The following is a 15,603-nucleotide window of genomic DNA, read 5'->3' as shown; positions in this document are numbered from 1 at the left end:
TCTTAACCTTTTCATTTTAGCATCTGTTGATGTTTCTTGGCTAAATCATTTATTAATAAGGTGGTTGCCAAATGGTGGTTTTTCTGTCTTCATAATTTCTTCCATATTGAATAGTTGATAATTTATAATTTATTCCAAGGAAGAGGTTTCATCCCATTTATTTATTTATTTATTTATTTTTTAAATATCAGATTAGGCTTTTAAAGATTCTTATTTTATTTCATGAATATTCTGTTACTATCATTTTATTTATTTTTTAGGTGGGCACAATACCTTTATTTTATAAATTTAAATTTTTTTTTAGTTGTAGGTGAACACAATGCCTTTATTTTATTTTATTTTTAAAATTTTTATGTGGTGCCTGGGATCGAACCCAGTGCCACACGCATGCTAGGCAAGCACTCTACCATTGAGCCACAACCATGGCCCCCTTTATTTTATTTTTATGTGGTGCTGAGGATCGAACCCAGTGCCTCACAAGCGCTCTACCATTGAGCCCTAGCCCCAGCCCCCTGTTACTATCATTTTAAAATATTGATGTTAAAATTGTACCAGATTTGGCCACTGGGAGCCCCATCAATGGAGGCAGCTAAAATGTTTTTTTGTTTTGTATATGTCCTCATTATTTGAGAATTTCCTTGCTGTCAAAAAGTGTTGTAGGCTTACCTAGTCCTCTCCTGGTTCCAGTCTCCAAATCAGCCATTTTCCAAGGACACCTGTTCTGTTTTTGGTGGTTAAGGATATCAGTGCTGTGTTCATTCCAGAGGGGTGTGTTTGCTTCAAGGCCCTTTCAGTGGTCAGAGCTAAGAAATAGGTGTTCATTCGTATATTTAAAAATACACAGCTATAATATGAATTGTAATGCAATCTGCTGTCATATGTAACAAATTAGAATAAAAAAAAAGAATGCTAAAAAATTCATAGCTATAGCTATTTAGGTTTTTCTTTTTATGTTATCTAAACCATGAGTTGATGAAGATGTCATCAGTTCTAATTAAATACCACAGTTTTAATTTTGATCTTTTTTCTATATTTGAGAACAGTGAAGAAATCTGGTTCCATTATTATCAGTATCTTTATACATTTCTTAGTTCTATAATACACATTAGTTACAAAATTGATAACACATACTACTCCAAAGATTAAGGTTCAATATCTGTTTACTAGTATTTTTATCTTTGTTTTTGATTGAAGATATAGAGTCAAAGTTCTGTGTTCTGGAGTTACTTGCTTAACTGTGTAATGTTATTCATTTGAAATACAGTTATATTTATTCTTGTTTTCCATTTAAGAGCTCCTCCTCCCCATCCTTATTGATTTGAGTATTTTTTATATATGTAAATAATTATGAAGCAAACTCAAAACTATATAAAAAGAATAGTCAGAATAACCTTAACCCACACAATTCCATACACCCTGTTTCTATTTATTCACCTACGTAACTAATCTCTTTGGTTCTGCTTTGTCCTTCTTGTATTTCTTTTGGCAAAAATAGATGTATATGTTCTCATATCAACTTTATAAAATACATTATCATATATTTTCTTTACATTTTTCTTTTTAAACTCAGTAGTATATGAGGCTTAACTTTTATCTGGTGAATTTGGACAGTAAAAATAGTCTTGATAATTTCTGTTGTCTGTTTTCCTGAAGTATTCATCTTACTTAATCACTATAAATTAATAATTCCTTAGATCTCTACTTCCCATTGGATTTTTTCTGATTGGGGAAAAAAGTCTAATGTAAAAAAATATAATTTAAAAGATAAATTTATAACAATACTAAAGAAAAATATGTTATGACTCTGAGAAGTCATAGTATTTAATTTTATTTTTAGGTTTCCTACGTAAAGTAACAAAGTATACCGTAACTAGTTGTAGAGAGACGAGAGAACCAAAGTAGAGTATTTTCTTCCAAGAATAGCTGGGATCTTTTCAAAAAAGATGATGGATCAAAGAAAAGAAGTGGAAGAATAAGATAGAAAACAGCATCCAAAAAAAAGGGCAAGTGCTCAGGGAGGAAGGTAGATGCACTGAGAGGTAATGAAGGGGTTTCCTGCCAAATAAACATATGAGGTCATTTTATTTATCAATGCTATGTTCATTTTTAACCCAGGACTTTATTAATACATTGTGGTAAATAAACATAAACATGAAATCTATAGTACAGTATTATTGATTATAAACCCATGGTTGTACTCCCAGCTCTGAAACTTGTTCATCTTATGTGATGTTAACCCCAATGCCTAAAAAAAAATTCCTTTGAGATTTACTTCATTGCTCGAGAATTTCTTTCTTTTTTTTTTTAATTTTTTTTTTTAAATATTTATTTTTCAGTACTTGGCGGACACAACATCTTTGTTTGTATGTGGTGCTGAGGATCGAACCCGGGCCGCACGCATGCGAGGCGAGCGCGCTACCGCTTGAGCCACATCCCCAGCCCCAAGAATTTCTTTATTCTGTTTTCCTCCAGCTTTCTCTTCTTGGTTTTTCTCCCCTAAGACTGGCAGAAAAGGAAGTTTCAGTTTTTAAATTTGTACATCACTCTTTCCAGTGTTCCCATTTTATAATCCTTTCCTCTTTTGTATTTGTGATACCACTAATTATTAACAGCCACTTCCCTAATATATTTAAATAATTCCTAATATTAGCACTTGTCAGAAAATCATATTGGGTATTTTAGGGTAAGAAATAAAAAATCCTGAGATTTGTGGCAGGTGTTGAATAATTTTCTCCTCAACATTCTCTCCTTTTAAAATATTTTTAGAAGAGAGAAGTGTTAAAATTTTGTTTTGAGGGGCTGGGGTTGTGACTCAGTTATAAGAGTGCTTGCCTGGCATGTGTGAGGCACTGGGTTTGATCCTCAGCACCACATAAAAATAAATAAAATGAATGTATTAAAGGTATTGTGTCTATTGCCCCCCCCCAAATCAATTGACCATAAATGTATGTTCATTTTTTAAAAAAATTTAGCTGCATGGATTTGGGCACATCTGTAATCCCAGTGGCTCAGGAGGCTGAGGCAGGAGGATTTTGAATTCAAAGCCAGCCTCAGCAACATAAAGAAGCCCTAAGCAACTCAGTGAGGCCCTGTTTCTAAATAAAATATAAAAAGGGCTGGGGATATGTATGCTCAGTGGTTAAGTACCTCTGGGTTCAATCCCTGGTACCAAAAAAATATATATAAATGTTTTGAAAGAATCAAATTATTTAAATTAAATTACATTATTTAAAATAGAAGCTGCTTTGTGAAGGAATTCTGGTATAAAATCTTTTATTGGGGTGATATAAAAATCTTTTGTAAAGCCATTAAATATTCCTTAAATTATCTTTCATGGAATGTTGGTATTTTTTACATTGTATTTTATTAGTTATTATGCCCATTTAAAAATTCCACTTTAAATGTAATTTTTATTTTTATATTTTTTTGTATCAGAAATGAGCTATTAGAATTTCTGTGGCTGGGTGTATTGGAACACGCCAGTAATTCCAGCTACACGGGAGGCTGAAATAAGAGGCTCCCAAGTTCAAGGATAGCCTGGATAACTTAGGGAGACCTACTCTTAAAGAATATAAATAAAGGGTTAGGGATGTAGCTTAGTAATAGAGCATCCCTGGATTCAATCCCAAGTATCACACACACACACACACACACACAAAAAAAAAAAAAAAAGAAAGAAAGATTAAAAAAGAAGTAAAACAAACATTAAAGAAAAAAAAAAAACTCTTTGTGGCTTTTTATTGCCATCTGCCAAAACATTTCTGCTACTAAGCAGTCTGCAAAAGCACTCATCTGTTACTTTTTTCTTAGCCTTCTTGTTCCCAGTCTTGTTCTCATGGACATTTTTTAAGCATTTGTAGTCTTTAAAAATGTATTTCATGTATTTTTAATCTACTTCCTGTTCTTTTTATCATTCATAATTAATTTGGGTTACTACAAAAAGTTAGGATTAAATTTATTTTATTTAATGCGATAAGTTTATTCATAAGAGTTTAAATACCTATCTTTTAAATCCAAAACATTCATTGTTTATATAATAAATGAATCAGTGAATCTTCCTGGTTGTATTCACTGACCAACCCCAACACCTAACATGTAGATAGAAATAAATTAATTAATCTCTAGTTTTTGTCCTGCATTTTTTTTTCTTTCTTTTTGTCCTGGGGATCAAATGAGGGCTTCACACAGGTGCTCTACCACTGAGCTACATCCCCAGTTCTGTTTTCCATTTTTTTAGAAAGGTCACAAGAAAGCTGGGAAAGTTGTAGAGAAGAGCCCAAATAGTTAAATGGATAAATATGGATTTTTTACATATTTGATTTATGTAATTCTGCATTTATGCTTTATACTCTGGGTATGCTATTTAAGCAGCTTGTGACAATCAGATGAAATACAAAGACGAAAGATTCATTGTGTTCTAAATCTATGCAAAAAAAAAAAAAATCCTCAAACCAACAACCTCAGTTGTCCCAGTATGTATTTTCTTTAAGGTTATGGGTAGCATGGTAATGTTAGCACTTATCAGAAAATCAGAATTAGATGTTTTAGGGTAAGAAATATCAGTGATGTAAATACATAACTATTTTAAAAATTAGAATAGGTTGAAAGATAAATTTTGGACTCTACCTTTCTGGTCAAGAGTTATTTGGTTAATTTCTTTGATGAGTTCATACATTATCTGCAACAGTTATTTATTTTGTGGATATTATGTGCTAGACATTATACTAACATTTAATGAAACGCCTGAATAAAGTAATGTAATGTCTGATTAGCTTTCCGCTTACTATATGTCATCTTTTACCTCTTTTGAGACTTTTTCCCCTTGTATTTTGTTTGTAAAATAATATATGAAAACACATGTACACAAATTAATTTTAAGTTGATTTAATAAAGAATTAGTACAGTTGAATTCAAAGTAATCTTGTTATGTTAGAAAAATGACACAGCAGTAAATATAAAGTTAAAAGGAAGTGGGAGAAGTAGATGTTGCTAGTGGATTGTTAGATGAATGATAGGGTAGCTTACTACCTAGAAAGGTCCTAGAAAATGAATGCTGAGAGAAGAAAGTCATTAAAATTAATGGGAAAGAAAGTGTCATAGTAGGCTATGTTTTGGGATGCTGAGTTGGTTAACTTAAACCAACTGATTGTGTAAAAGGACAATAGTACTTTTACAAAGAAAAATAAAATAAAAATCTAAGATATGGCCCTGGACCTGAAAGGAATCAAAACTTAATAAAACATACTTTAACAGGGTGTTAAGTAAAAATTCCTGAGACCAAGAGATCTCTGGAGTAAAAGGATTTATTGAGCTATAAAAGATGCTTGCCAGAAAGAAAGAACTAGTCCTGGGATAAATTCCCTTAGCCACCACCTAGGTGGCAGGTAGAAAAATGTCTGTTGTATCTAAAGACCAGAATACTTTATAATGAAAGTTTGGAGAGGGAAGAGTCAAGTTATTTACACAACCCTACATTGGCTATTTAGTATAGGGGCAGGATTACCCAAATCAGTGAAGATTTTGAGATAGGTAGGTAATCTGCCAGGGATGTAGTAGCATATAACAGGTCAGGATATAGCATATAACACATCAGATATTTTAAAAGCTTTCAAAGTACATCCAAGATTACAAGATGGTCTTTTGTTCTTTTTTTGGCCTGTAGTTTATTGCTGATTAGCCTCCTTCTATCTCTCTTCCTTCTTTCTCTCTCTTGCCTTTTGTAATTAAATTTAGGACGCTCAGAATTTTTTCATTGTCATTAGCTATAAATAAAGTATCCTTTGTGTAGAAAGGGAGAATAAATTTTTTTGTGTGTGAAAATGATTAGGTGGGACTAGGTATTGAATGTCTAAAGCTATCTTAAGCATCTGCCTTTTGTGTGTGTGTGTGTGTGTGTGCGCGCGCGCGTGCCAGGATTTTGTGCATTCTAGGCAAGCACTCTACTACTGAGATATATTCCCAGTTCTTAAATATATTTTAATGAATTGTTAAGTCAGAATCTTGAAAAGGTGTATGTTAAAAGTGATTTTAAACAGAATAAATCCTTAGTCAAAATTTGATTAGGCAGCTATATTATTCTTTTAGGAGATATATATATATATATATATATATATATATATATATATATATATATATTTATGTATTCTATGGAAAAGTTTGTAGATTCAATGTACTTTTTTGTTTTATTACTATCTGTATATATATTACTAGGTTTAATGATTATTCAAAAATTATATTGATACTTTGTCTTCCTGTACCACTTATTTTCACATATTTGATTTTTCCCCTTGACATCTGATATAGTTTTACTTACGTCTCTTGAAGTCTTTTTTAACTTTTTGCCTATAAATGTACAAACTTGGAGGAGAGCATCTAAGTACTTGGCCTATTTTTTGTCCTGGTACCTGATAACAGTAGAAAATCATATAAGGCAAGTATTTTAAAACCTGGGATTATTTATATAACTATTTTTTTCTTTGTACTTTTTCATCAGTTCCATAGCTTAAAAAAATCAAGAATGTAAAATTCTGCTTAAATATAAGGGTTTCTTGGCATTTCTCTTGGCACACCTTAACTGTAGCAGAATTTCATTGTTTCTCTGAACCATTATGTACACGTCTGTTATACTGCTTGTTTCTAGGTTTTGTAACTCTATTTTTATGCCTGTTTTTCTTTTCTTTTCTTTTTTTTTTAGTTATACATGGACACAATATCCTTATTTTGTTTGTTTGCTTATTTATTTATTTATTTGAGAGAGAGAGAGATAGTTGTTTAATATTTAGTTTTTAGTTTTTGGTGGACACAACATCTTTATTTTATTTTTATGTGATGCTGAGGATCGAAGCCTGGGTCTCACAAGTGGGAGGTGAACGCTCTGCCCCTGGACCACAACCCCAGCACTGTGCCTGTTTTTCAATAGATTTGTTTTCCTTGAGATTAAGAATAATTACGTTGTTTCCTTTTATGCCTAGAAGGCCTAGTACTAAGCTAATTATTCTAGTAGTACATGCTCAACAGATGTTTGTGTACTGAATAATTAATAAAACATTTCTCAAATACAATTTTTTAGGTAAATTTCATTTGATTTCTAAGTTAGGAAGAGTCGAGAAAAGTGTAGAAGCTCACTGTGGAGCAGTACTTGCAGGAAGATGGAATTATGAAGGTACAGCACTAGTTACAGGTACGTTATTTGTAAAAATAACTTTTTAAAAATTGGTCTTGGGGATTGAACCTAGGGCTCCCTTGTGTATACTAGGTAAGTGCTCTACCACTGAGCAAAATCCCTTAACCCCAAAGTGACATTTTAAATGAAATATTTAAAGAAAATTTCCAAAGAGACAGAAAGAGATACTTTCATTTAGCAATAAAAGTTTTCACTGTGTGATAGCAAATGCTTGGCACAGAATCTAGATTGCTATATAAATGTTATAATTCAAAACATATTGTTAGTTTTCTTTTTTTTCCTAATTTACTTTGTTTCTTTTGTTGTATGAATTTAAGTTGTATAACAGTATGTTTAGCAATACATACAAAGAAAAAAATTAGTGTTGTAGGTAAGTAATTTAACATATGCAACAGAAAGTATGTTATGTATTCACAATGGTGAATACATAAACAAAAATGAGATATTGTAATTTTCAGAAAAATAGATGGAACTGGATGATGCAACACTAAGTGATGAAAGACACAAAAAGAAAAATATCACATGCTGTCTATTATATATGTCAGATAAAATAAAATTTATGTGAAAATAGAATACTGGCTCTGGATGAGAAGACTTCTGGGGCATCAAGGGTGGAAGAAGAAACTGGGCACAGTGTCACACACCTGTAATCCCAGTGGCTCGGGAGGCTGAAACAGGAGGATTGCAAGTTCAAAGCTAGCCTTAGCAACATTAAAACCCTGTCTCTAAATAAAATACAAAATAGGGCTGGAGATGTGATTTGTGAACATTTTTTAGTGTTCTAGTGCCCCTGAGTTCAGTCCTCGGTACCAAAAAAGAGTGGAAGAAGAGTGGTTGGACATTATGTACATGTGTATGCATACATGAAAATATCACACCAAATCTTATTAATATGTATAGTAGATATATGTTAATAAAATCCATTGTGTTGCATAATTATTCATTCTTCAATAAGAGCAATTAAAATTATACTCTTTGGAATTTCTAGTATATGATGCAGTATTATTAATTGTTGTCTTCTAGTAACCTCTGTTCTCTATACATTCAACTTTTTTTTTTTTTTTCCAGATTCTACACTTAGAGTATGTAATATATTTCTTTCTGTGTCTGGATCATTTCACCTACCTCGAAGTCCTCTAGCTTCATCCATGTTATTTTAAATGGCAGAATGTTCTTTTGTTATTAGAGTTTGAACCTAGGGTTGCTTTGCCAGTGAGATGTATCTCCAGTTATTTTTATGTTTTACTTTTAAGATAGCATCTTGCTAAATTGCTGAGGCTGACCTTGAACTTTTGCCATCACTTCCACCTGTAGCATCCTTCTTATAAAAGTTGAATGATAAGCCAGGTATGGTGGCACATGGCGGAGGCAGAAGGATTACAGATTTGAAGCCAGTCTCAGCATCATAGTGAAACCTTCTGCATTTGAAAAAAGACCCTGACTCAAAATAATCTTAAAAAGTGAAAAATATTATATATGTATGCATTTTTATATATTTGACAGGAAAGCCGAGAATAATCATCTATCCCACACTTGGATGTTAGACATCTTTGTACCTCTTCTCCATTTATACTCTCTAGACCCAGTTGCTATATTAGAATGTCATTTTATTGCGTCTCTCCTTAGGAAACTTGACAGGGTGATATGTTCCTACTCACTGCAGTATCTTTTCCTCATCCTGCATTTAAGTCGTGCATGAGACTGATACCAGGTACCCACAGGTGCTTTGTCCTAGTGTACTCTCCTGCTACAGAGCAGTTTGAATTTTGGGGCTGGAGGCTCTTGTAGGAGCAGCTAGATACCCTTGGAACTGATTAAAATTTCTCCAAGGACATTTGGAATGGGCACTCTGGCATTTTCAAAATGAACTTCCTAAGTTCTCGTAAAAGTAAGCAGGCCTCATTCCTCCTCCAGAAGGACTAGATGGAATCCATAGTCAATTGACCTTGAGATGAAGGATAGCCAAGATGTGCTGCTAGGGTCAAGGTGATAGACCCTTCCAAGCTGATCTGCTCCAGCCACTTCTACTTGGCTGGAAAGGCCCAGGCAACAATAGGAGTCTGTGATGACAAAGGCATCTTCAGTGAAGAACATTTCCATGGATCTCACAAGTAGATTGATATCATTAAGTGTTCTTGGATCTGCCCAGGAAGAGCTCTTTGGCCCAAGCTTGGCTATCTGGCCTGCAGCAGGCCTCTCACCTTGGAGTCTATGTGAGCCAAACATCTTTATACAGTCTGCAGTGGATGCAGAGCTCCTCATCTTGTTGATTTTCTTTTCTTTTAGAGACAGTTCTGTCAAAGAAGTCTTTATTTTATTATTATTATTTTTTAAAGTTTTTGTTCTTTTTAGTTATATACAAACATAGAGTACATTTTATTCTAATTAGGATCCCAGTCTTGTGGTTGTACATGATGTAGAAATTCACTGTGGTGTATTCATATATATACATAGGAAAGTTATGTCAGAATCATTTCCTATTCCTTTCTCCTCTGCCTTTCCTTCATTTCCTTTTGTCTAATCCAGTGAACGTCTATTCTTCCCCTCCTCCATTTTGTTGTATTAGCCTCCACATATTAGAACATTCAACCTTTTTGGAGGGGGCGGGGGATTGGCTTATTTCACTTAGCATCATAGTCTCCAAATCCATTTTATTTTCCAGTAAATGTCATAAAGTCATTCTTTTTTATGGCTCAGTAATAGTCCATTGTGTTTATATATCATATTTTATTCATCCATTCATCTGTTGAAGGGTAGGTACTAGGTTGGTTTTATAGCTTAGCTATTGTGAATTGAGCTGCTATAAACATTGTTGTGGCTGTGTCACTGTAGTACAGCTGATTTTAAGTCTGTTGGGTATAAACTAAGGAGTGGGTCAAATGGTGGTTCTATTCCAAGTTTTCTGAGGAATCTCCATACTGCTTTCCAGAGTGATTGCACCAATTTATAGTCCCACCAGCAATGTATGAGTGTACCCTTTCCCCCACATCCTTGGCAACATTTACTTGTATTTTTTTTTTTTTTTTTTTTTTGGTGGTGCTGGGGATTGAACCCAGGGCCTTGAGAATATGAGGCAAGCACTCTATCAACTGAGCTATACCCCTTGTCTTGTTACTTGTATTCTTGATTGTTGCCATTCTGACTGGAGTGAGTGGAATCTAAGTGTAGTTTTAATTTGCATTTCTCTAATTGCTAGAGATGTTGAACATTTTTTTGACCATATTTCTTTTGTGAAGTGTCTATTCAGTTCTTTTATCCATTTATTGAGTTGTTTGTTTTTTTTTTAGTTCAAAGAAAGGTTTTAGAGTAGTCAAATTTGAGATAAATAAAAGTTGTGATTCTTTAAAATTTCAAAATTAAAAATATTCTGACTTTTTTTTTTAAGAGAGAGAGAGAGAGAGAGAGAGAGAGAGAGAGAGAGAGGAGAAAGAATTTTAATATTTATTTTTTAGTTTTCGGTGGACACAACATCTTTGTTTGTATGTGGTGCTGAGGATCGAACCCGGGCCGCACGCATGCCAGGCGAGCGCGCTACCGCTTGAGCCACATCCCCTCTGACTGACTTTTATCTTCCTTTTATCTCTTCCTTATCTTCCTTATGAGAGTATTCTCATATCTCATCTTCACAAAATTATCTACTACTGCATAGTTCATAATTTTTTTTTTTGATACTGGGGATTGAATCCAGGGTGCTTAAACACTGAGCCACATTCCCAATCCTTTTTTTATATTTTATTTTGAGAAAGGGTCTTGCTAAGTTGCTTAGGGCCTCACTGACTTGCTAAGGTTTGACTTTGAACTCACGATCCTCCTGACAGCCTCCTGAGTCTCTGGGATTACAATTCATGACTTTTAATAATAAATGTGTAGTATTTGACAGTTTCTGTGGGTCAGAGAGCAATTTAGGTGGATGACTCTTTATGGCTCAGTGTCTCTCATGAGGTTTCACTCAAGTTGTTGGATGAGACTATAGTCATACCAAGGCTTGACTAGGGCTGAAAGATCCATTTCCAAGGTGACTTACTTACCTGCCTCAATAGGTAAGGGAAGAGGCCTTAGTTCCTCTCTGGCTTTGGCAGGAGACTAATTTCCTTGCCACATAAGCATCTCCATAGGGCTGTATTTTTATAACATGGCAGCTGCTTGTCCTAGTGATCCAAAAAAAGAACAAGATAGAATCCACAATATTTTTTTGTGACTTACTCTTAGTAATCATACTCTATCATTGCCATCATATTCTAGTTCATTAGAAGCAAATTGCTAAGTACAGCCCACACTGAAGGAGAGAGAATTAAGCTCTATCTTTTGAAGGGGATGGGATAACAGATAATTTGTGGATGTGTTTTAAAACTACCATAGCTATCACCTGGCTTTTGGTCAGAGGGCTTTCTTGGTGAATTGTCCCTTCTGTAATCTGTATTTTAAAAAATAATAATTTTATTGATGTATAATAAAAACCATGTTACCAGATCCATTGTGACATATTCATATATGCATATAATTTGGTCAATTTTATTTCCTTCTTCCTTCCCTTCCCTTCCTCTTTTTCCTCCCCTGCTTTTTTCTACGCTGCTAGTCTCCCTTGTATTTTCATGAGATCCTTTTTCTTCCTTTTTTCTCTCTAGCTTCCACATATGAGAGAAAATATAGGACCCTTGACTTTCTGAGTTTGGTTTATTGCACTTAACATGATGATTTCCAGCTCTGTCCATTTTCCTGCAAATGACTTCATTCTTTTTTTAAATTACTGAATAAATCTCCATTGTATATATATGTATACCACATTTTCTTTATCCATTCATCTGTTGATGGATGTTTAATCTTGTTCACACTGGGCTATTATGAATTGCCCAGCAGTAAACATAGATATATATGTATCAGTAATAGATGCTGACTTTAATTCTTTTGGATAAATACTGAGGACTGGTATAGCTAGGTCATATGAAAGTTTCATTCCTGACATTTGAGGAAACTCCATGCTGATTTGCATAGTAGTTATATTACGGAAAGCTTGGTCCTTGTCTCTGATGCCAATCCAATAATGAGGACACAGTTTTGAGGAAAAAAAAAAAAAAAGGTAAAAAAAAAAAAAAAAAAGGTTTATTGCTTTGCTAATTGATAGACCCAACCTGATCTTTTATTAAAATTGGGAGCCATCTCGCCACAAAGCCATGAAAAGATAATTTCGGCTTTACTATAAATTACTGCAGATTCTGAACCTGCTTGGAATGCCTGCCCGTGCCTTGAACTCACCCATGCCTGACTCTCTGACCAGATAGCAGCCCCCTCTGAAACTTTAGTGATACCTCATAATTATTGGCCTTCCCTGGCCAGACAACGACCCTCTCTGAGGCTCTAATGGTCCTCATAAATTCTGATGTTGGGGCCAGCAAAAAAAAAAAAAAAGTAAACTACCATTAGTGTGATGCTTGTCAGAGTTCTGTTATCTGTAACCCCCCTTTTGTGTAACTTTCTGGGCTATAAAGCTGGGCTGTAGGAAAGGTGGGGTGGCTGTCTTGTTCCCGCCGTTTTGGGAGGGAAAGGCAGCCCGGCCGGTCGAAATAATAAGCTTGCTTTAATTTGATTTTAATTGGAGTCAGTGGTCTTTTCTTGAGTCCTGGTCTAACACTAATGAAGGAGAAACACAACAGACACCTATCCCAAAAGCTGTGATTCTGCGGGAAAGGAGTTTGTAAAGAGGTGATTCAAAGGCTACATTCCATGTGTTCTTTGTTGGAATTGTAATCACTTGTTAATTTGGGACATAGTCATTTCTGAGATCTTCTGGTACCAGCCCCAAAGTCTGGATTACTTTGTTCTTATGGTGGATGTGTACTCAAGGTCAGATAAGTCTGCTTAGGATGGGGAAGAAAGGTAACCCTGTTTCCCCTGAGATTAGGGATGGGAAGAGATCAGGGAGGAGCAGGGAGTGAGGAACAGAAAGAAACATGTCCATTTTAAAAATAAATTGCATTGGCAGAGCAGCCAAGGCTATATTCAAAGCATAAAGTGTACCACTGTTACAGTAATTTACAATTCCACCAACAGAATTCATATTTCCCATCTCTCCAGCATTTATTGTTGTTGATTTTCTTTTTTTGAGGGGGTGGATACTGGAGATTGGTGGGGCACTCAACTACTGAGCCACAACCCCTACCCTATTTTGTATTATTTTTTTAAAAAAATATGTATCTTTAGTTGTAGATGGACCCACTGTCTTTATTTTTATGTAGTGCTGAGGATGGAACCCAGGGCCTCACACAAGCTAAGCAAACATTCTACTACTGAGCCGGAACCCCAGCCCCCTATTTTGTGTTTTATTTAGAGACGGGGTCTCACTGAGTTGCTTAGTACTTCGCTTTTTGCTGAGGTTGCCTTTAAACTCTTTTAATCCTCTTGCTCAGCCTCATGAGCCCCTGGGAATACAGGCCTGTGCCAACACACTGGCTTTTTGTATTCTTGATGGTTGGATTGCCATTTTAACTGGAAATGAAATCTCAGTGTAGTTTTGATTTGCATTTCCCTGATGACAACATTTTTTCATATATTGAACATTTTTTTATTTATTGGCCATCTGTGCCTTTGAAAAATATCTGTTTAGTTCATTTGCCCACTTATTCATTGTGTTGTTTTTGTTGGTATGTTTTTTGAGTTCTTTATATATTTTGGATATTAATCCTTTTGTCAGAGGAGTAGCTGGCAAAGATCTCCCATTATGTCTTTATACTCTGTTGTTTCCTTTGTTGTGTAGAAGTTCTTTAATTTAATGCCACCCCATTTATTAATTTTTGTATTGTTTCCTGAACTTTAGTAGTCCTATTGAGGAAGATAGGGCCTGTGCTTATATGTTAGAGTGTTTATCCTACATTTTCTTTTAGCAGTTGAACAATTTCTGGTCTAATTCATAGTTCTCTAATCCATTTTGCATTGACTTTTGAGCAGGTTGAGAGATAGGGATCTAGTTTTATTTTTCTACATGTGGATATCCAGTTTTCCCATCATTGTCTGTTAAAAAGACTGTGTTCTCCAACATATGTTTGTTTCTTTGTCAGGGATGAGATGACTGTATCTGTTCGGGTTTGTGTCTGTCTTCTATTTTACTGGTCTACCTGTTTTTATGTCAGTGCCATGCTGTTTTAGGTACTGTAGCTCTGTAATATATTTTGAAATAGGGTATTATGATTGTTCCTTTTTTTTTTTTTCTTTTTTTGGCTATTCTGGGTCTTTTGTTCTTCCATAAGAAGTTTAGAAATTTTTTTCTAGATCTTTGAAGAATGTCATTAGTATTTGATTGTTTTAGTAATATAGCCATTTTAACAATATTAATTCTACCTATTGATGACATAACATATGTTATGTTATGTTTTTATATTTTCATTGTAGAGGTCTTTCATATCTTTGGTTAGATTTATTTCCAGGTTTTTTGTTTGTTTGTTTTGTTTTTAGGCTATTGTAAATAGAATTGTTTTTCTGATTTCTTTCTCAGTGGATTTGTATGCTGATTTAGTATCTTTCTACTTTGCCAAATTTGTTTGTCAGCTCTAGAAGTCTTCTGGTGGAGCATTTGAAATCTTCTAAAATATAGGATCATGTAGTCTACAAAAAGCGATACTTTGATTTCTTTCCTTCCTATTTGTTTTCCTTTTATTTCTTTCTCTTGCTAAATTACTCTAAAATTTCATTAGTGGTCTCACATGTATCTTAAATTACTTTTTCAGTGGCTTCTTTTTCATGGTAAAAAGGTGGTTAGATGTCACTTATTTTAAAAATTAAGAAGGACAATGAATTCCAGGCTGGGGCTATAACTCAGTTAGAATGCTTATCTAGCACTGCCTAAAATAAAATAAAAAATAAATTAAAATAAGTACAAAAATCCTTAACATACCTTGCTACCATGTCTTCTTTCTTTCCTTTTTAGCTAAGCTATTCCACAGAATAGTCCATCATTTCATTTCATTCAGTCCCCAACTCACTGGAGTTTGGTTGCAGTAGTTTTTACTACACTAACAGTATTTCTCTTGTTGTTTTTGTTGGTGTGTGTGTGTGTGTGTGTGTGTGTGTGTGTATGTTTGGTACTGGGGATTGAACCCAGGGGTACTTCAGCTCTGAGATACAACCCCCAGCCCTTTTTATTTTATTTTGTGATAGGCTCTCACCAAGTTGCTCAAACCTGTCTTAAATTTGTAATCTTCCTGTTTCAGCCAAACCAAATTGCTAGGATTATAGGCCTGTACCTCTGCACCTGGCTTTCTCTGAGAATTCTAAAATGGTGATTACTTTGACAATGGAAGCAGTATATGAATAACAGTAAGGCTTTTAAATTGAAGGAAAAAAATACAATTTTAGTCATGGCAGTTAGGATATTTTGACAAAATTGTTTTATAGTAACTTTTCCATTAATTTTTACATTTCTAAAGCAT

The 15,603-nt window shown here is 34.3% G+C and overlaps 1 protein-coding gene across 1 annotated transcript in view; it reads left to right on the top strand.

The window, feature by feature from the left end:
- Positions 1 to 15,603, top strand: part of Ift80 (intraflagellar transport 80) — a 130,920-nt gene that overhangs the window by 17,494 nt on the left and 97,823 nt on the right. Inside the window, exon 4 of the mRNA XM_077793983.1 lies at positions 7,070 to 7,180. Coding sequence (XP_077650109.1) covers positions 7,070 to 7,180 — 111 coding nt within the window. The remainder of the gene's footprint in view (positions 1 to 7,069; positions 7,181 to 15,603) is intronic.

Source organism: Urocitellus parryii, chromosome 2 (genome assembly GCF_045843805.1).
Source record: "Urocitellus parryii isolate mUroPar1 chromosome 2, mUroPar1.hap1, whole genome shotgun sequence".
Taxonomy (NCBI): domain Eukaryota; kingdom Metazoa; phylum Chordata; class Mammalia; order Rodentia; family Sciuridae; genus Urocitellus; species Urocitellus parryii.
Note: the sequence above shows the minus strand (reverse complement) of the source record. Positions and strands in the feature narration are given on the sequence as shown.